A 5,347-nucleotide genomic window follows, 5' to 3' on the forward strand; every position below is an offset into this window, starting at 1 on the left:
TTAATCCTCTTGGAAACTGCATGGTGAAGGGGAAGCACCACTGAAATTGTTGTATACCAGTGGGAAAAAATAGATTAGAACCAGAAATGAAACTTTCACAGTGCATATGTAGAGCAGGGTCCTGAGCATCCAGGCACAGGAAAGAGAGGGGGCAAGTTCATGCAGTTCAAAAGACAAGATTTTGGGATTGGAGTTGCTTTAAACATGAAGGAAGAGGCTGAGATGGAGACCAAGTGCCTTGGCCACAGGTGTGGTTGCTGAGGCTCTCTCCTGTTGCTCATTTGCTGGGCAGAGTGCAGAGCAGATGAGGAGCAGAGCCCTGCTCCCGTGGCAGGCTCTGGAGCAGCTGCCTGTGTGTGAGAGCCCTGGAGAACACGAGGCAGCACGGAGAGCAGGGGCTGTGGCAGGAGCTGGGACAGAGCCCGCGCCGGGCGCTGCTGGGGCTCAGCCGCCCTTGGGCTGCGCTCCCCTTTCCCAAGGGACCATTGCAGGGAGCCTCCTGAAGATCCCGGCCAGGGACAGCAGCTGGAGGGTGGAGGTGAGGGGAGTGCACTGCGGGGAAGTTCTCCAGGCTGCCAGAGGAAACCAGGTCAGACTCTTCTCTTCCACCTTAATCAGGGCCCCCTCTTAGGGTGGAACCTGGGTATGGATTGTGGGGGCAGAACTGAGGTCTGTAGGGAATTAAAAGCCATAAATAGTGTGGGAAAAGGGAGGGAATATTGAAATGGGTGTCCTGCTGAAGGCATCCAGCAGCTCAGGGATATCAGCTGACACCTGAGAGTCCAGCTCAGATCCATTCCAAAGCCATTTGCTCTCTGATATCTCCATGGGCAATCCTCTCCTTCTCCAGTTGTTTTCCTGCTCCAGCTCTGTCCTGCCCACAGCCAGGAAGGAGGTATCTCCTGGCTTTTGTGCCAGGCACAGCAGGCCAGGCTCCCACATCCTACTTGCCCTCTGTCCTGTCCCTCAGCCCTCCCTGTGCTGCTCCACATGGAAGCTGTGGCTGGGAAAAGATGGGAAAAGCCACGTTTGGGGGACAGCAGCGTTGCTCTGGTGTCTCTGTTGGTCACCCCTCCAGCTGTGTGAGGGGAGCAGAAGCAGCAGAGGTGTCACCAGGAGCACTTTGTGCCCTGCCACGGAGGGAGCCAGCCCTGCCTGCTGGAGCCAGCCCGGTGGGAAGGCATCCAAGGGGAGCTGGAATGAGGAGAGCCAGGACAGCTGGAGCCAGTGTGCCAACAGGCAGTGGAGCAAAGTGCCTGTCACGCTGCTGCTGCTGCTGCTGTGCCTGTGTGGGATGGTGGGAATGGGGCTGTGCTCTGGCTCCTCAGCTTCTGCATCCACAGGAACCCCATCCCCCTGTGTGCTCAGCCTGGCCATGGATGGCTTCACCTTCCTGCTCTCCATCACCAGTGCCCTGGGGATATTTTCTGTCCCAGAGAGCTTCTGCCACCAGCTGGGCTGGTGGGGTGTCACAGCTGGGCTGAAGGTCCCCATCCTCTTGGCTGTCACTGCCACTGTCTCCTCTCTGACAGCCCTCAGTGCTGTCACAGCTCTGTGTGTCCTGCCCGTGTCCTGCTGGCGCTGCCACCGCTCCCAGCGCTTCCCAGTGCTCCTGTGTGCCCTGCCCTGGCTGCTCTCCTTCCTGCTCACTGCCACCCTCCATCTCTGCCCCTTGGTGCCCATGGCCTTGGTCCTGAGCTGCCTCTTCTCAGTGCTCACCCTGGGCTGTTCTGCTCTGGCCCTGCTGGCCAGGCTCCTGTGCTGCTCATGGAAACAGCTCCCAGGGAAGCTCCGTGCCCTGCTCCTGCTGCTCCTGTCATCTCCTTCCCCTTCTTCACTGCTGATTTTGGGCACTGGCTCTTGCTGAGGGCGTTTGACTTCTCTGTCTTTGCCCCCAGCACCTCTCTCCTACTCAGCTGTGCCAAGAGCAGTGCCCACCCTCTGATTTACTTCCTGGCTGGGAGCTGTGCAAAGGAATTCACCCCCTCTGGTAGTGCTGCCTTGCAGAGGGCTTTTGGGGATGTGCCAGAGCCAGGGCACAGGGACAACACAGTGGAATCATCATCAGGTGGAGCAATCATGAAACAGAGTCATGACAATATAGAACAACAAAATAGCCAGTGTTGGAAGTGACCTACAAGGACCAGGGAGTTGAGCTCCTGGCCCTGCACAGCCATCCCAACAATCCCAGCCTGTGCCTGAGAGGAGCATTGTCCAAATGCTCCTTGAGCTCTGCCAGGCTGGTGCTGTGTGCAGCAGGGGAACTCCTGCCTGGGGTGGTATTGGGTGACATAAGGAATCCTCATGGAATGGTTTTGTCCTGGTTTAGGGAAAATTTGGGAGGAAAACTCTCAACTGGCTTCCTGTAGAAGACAAATTCAAGCAGCACCCTCTCAGCTGGTTCTGGAAAAGATTTCCTTAGAGAAAAGTGGAAAAAACTGTTTATTTAACAAGGAAGGAATTCACAAGCGTAAAAAATGAAAATAATATTAAATAATAAAATATCTTGCTGTTCTGAATAGTGGGAAATTCAGAAAGTCCTTGTTGTGCAGTGTAGTTTGGCTCACTCAGTCTCTTATGCGTCCCTCCAGTGCTGGAAAATGCCGTGTCCCAGGCCCCGGTGGGCCACAGGTGTGAGCTCCCGGTGCTCTTCTGGGTTTTCAGTCCAGAGCAGGTTTGAACAGTTCCAAGAAAAAGGAAAACCACAGTGCAGGGAACTCCTCTGCCTCAGCTAGCTAAAAAACCCTAAAAGCCAAGGAGAGCTCTCTGTTGCATGTCTGTGCTGCAGACAGCACGGTCTGGGAGCAGGAATGTGGAGGAGTGAGCGCAGCTTCTGAAAACAAACTGCTGCAGCTTCTCTCCCCCTCTTTGCTCAGAACCAGTCTTAAATGTGCAGAACCTATTTGTGGGCAAAACAGATGAATGGGGATACAATTCAGCATCATAAAGTCACCCCAGGAAAGGTTGGAAGGAGTGGTAGAGATCATCTCATTCCATCCCTCCTTCTTCCATGGGCTGGGACAGCCTGGAAACCTTTGGCTTTGAAGTCTTTGCTCTTCTGAAAGGAAGCTCAGGTAGGGAGTGCCCTGGGTGACCCATGAGACAAGGAAGGTGCTGGGAAGCAGAAAAAGAACATGGAAGGATAATGATCCTTCTGCACTGGCCTCGGGAGGGACTCCCTGGCTGAGTTGTTCTTCCCTGGACAAGAGGTTCCACCATGGAAAGTTTTGTCTTTCCAATGGACAGGAAACAGGAGTCACAGAGAGAAAAACCCTCTGGTACAAGACAGGTACCTGCCCTGCTCACAGACCAGCCAGAGGCTTTAGAATGGGATAAAAGAAGGAAATGAGCCATTTTGGACACTGTTTAACAGAGACAGGCTCTGCAGTGAAGCCTGGATATTGTTTCTTCAATAAATTCTGGGACCGGAATTACCGTGCTGGAAACAAAGAAGAACCATGAATCCAAATCTGACTGAGGGGTGGTTCCAGAATGACAGAGATCAGGACAGGCTGGGCTGTGGCTGAAGCTGCTGTGCAGAGTGGCTGTGCAGCTCCTCCTGAGGGTGGCCAGGTTCAGGATGGAGGTGGGCTTCCTTGGGCACTGATGCTGGGGAACCAGAGGATGGATGGCCCCATTGTGCAGAAGAGCAGCACAACCCCCTCATCTCTGTGCAATTAAATGGTCCAAGCATCTGGTGATGGGAATTTCCCTATTCCATATGATTTCTGCTACAGGCACAGGAGTTCAGGGAAATTCCCTATCAACCCTGCACTTTACTCAGAAGGATTTAATTCTGGGATTCAAGAATGTGACAAATTCCCACCGAAAGGATGAGGGAATGTTGCTGTCCCTCCCCAGCTCTGCAGCCCTACCTGGTGTCCCTTCCCATCAGCTGGGAATGTAGGGCTGGCTCTGCTAGACAGAAGGGGAAGGATGCTCCCTGTGATCCCAACCCCTTTCCTGCCATTAGGAGGCACCAGCCCCACAGGGATTTGGGAAATCACTGCCAGCCCGTGCTGGGTGTGTCCCCAGGGATTAGGGTGTCCCATTCTTTGCAGGCAAGAGCTCCCTGAAAACACCATGGAACTCATCTGCTGAGCCAAAGGAGATGGAGTTCATTCCCTGGGGCTGAGGCCATGAGGGCCATTCCATGGGGAATAGAGCTGGGGAACAGCACTGAGTCCAGCTGCACTGCTTGGAGCCATGTGGATGCAGGAGGGAGGAGGAAAGCCATGCTCCAGTGTGCTCCCTGCAGAGCATCCCACAAAAATCACCCAAGGCAATGCTCCTGCTCCCTTCTCCTGGCGGAATACAGCACCACGGGAATGGTGATCCTGTGGATATTGATTAATCAGGTGACTCAAGGAATCTCTCAGCCTCTGTCCGAGTTCTTTCAGCAGAGCAGTGGAAGGGGTCAACAGGCTCAGACAGCTGTGTCTGTGGAGGTATCATCGCTGTGGTCAGTTTTTTCTTCTGGTTCCTCAAAGACCCTCTGGAGCGAGTGCCGGAGGGACTGCACGGAGCAGGGCCTCCTGCACCTCCCCACCAAGAAGTAGATGAAGGGTTTGATGCTGCTGTTGATGCAGGCGAGCAGGAAAATAACCTGTGAGGACACAGCGATGTAACCGAGCTGCTGCAGGAAATTGCAGAGGATGAGGAGGAAAGTGAAGAGCACAATGATGAAGATAACGATGTCGCGCCTCTTGGGTTGCTGCTGCTGGGATCCCCGCTCAGCCTTAATGAAATCAACTCTGCTGGAAATGATCATGGGTGCAGCAAAGAGGATCAGGATGAGGGTGTACATGGAGATGAAAGCTGCCTGGCAGTGCTCCTGCTGGTGTGATTGGCACAGGAATGTCACTGTGGGAATGACAGTGAAGAGAGCAAAGAAGGCCCAGGATTGGACAGTGTTCACCACCCAATACAGGTGCACGGGAAGGTCCCAGCGGCAGCAGAGCAAGCAGAGCTTGTCCACAAACTCCGCAGGGCCGTATGGCATCAGCCAGAACAGCCCCCAATAGAGGGAGATCTCTGACAGCTGGAAAAGGAAATTCAGATACAGCAGAGGCAAAATAGGAGAGCAGGATATGTCCTCCACCAGGATAAGGAGGGTGGAGGGAACCACAAAGAGGAGGCAGAGGAAGTCAGTGACAGCCAGGTTAAAGATGCCAGTGTTCCAGCTTTTCAGGCTGAGGAGCCCGATGACAGCCCCGTTCCCAGCCAGCCCAAAGAGGCCGATGAGCAGTGTCACACTGGGTATGGCCACACTGGTGACATCTATTTCACACAGATCATCTCCTTCAGTGGGTGAGTGAGGAGATGGGGACACGGTGGTCACCTCCAT

The 5,347-nt window shown here is 54.2% G+C and overlaps 1 protein-coding gene across 1 annotated transcript; it reads right to left on the bottom strand.

The window, feature by feature from the left end:
* Window positions 1-4,426: 4,426 nt before the first annotated feature.
* Window positions 4,427-5,347, bottom strand: LOC311155172 (mas-related G-protein coupled receptor member H-like; the record flags this gene model as incomplete). Its single annotated transcript, XM_084208103.1, has 1 exon — window positions 4,427-5,347. The coding sequence occupies one exon, from the start codon at window positions 5,345-5,347 to the stop codon at window positions 4,427-4,429; it is 921 nt and encodes a 306-aa protein (XP_084064229.1).

The sequence above is a fragment of the Fringilla coelebs genome, assembly GCF_963513975.1.
Source record: "Fringilla coelebs genome assembly, chromosome: 6".
Classification (NCBI taxonomy): Eukaryota; Metazoa; Chordata; class Aves; order Passeriformes; family Fringillidae; genus Fringilla; species Fringilla coelebs.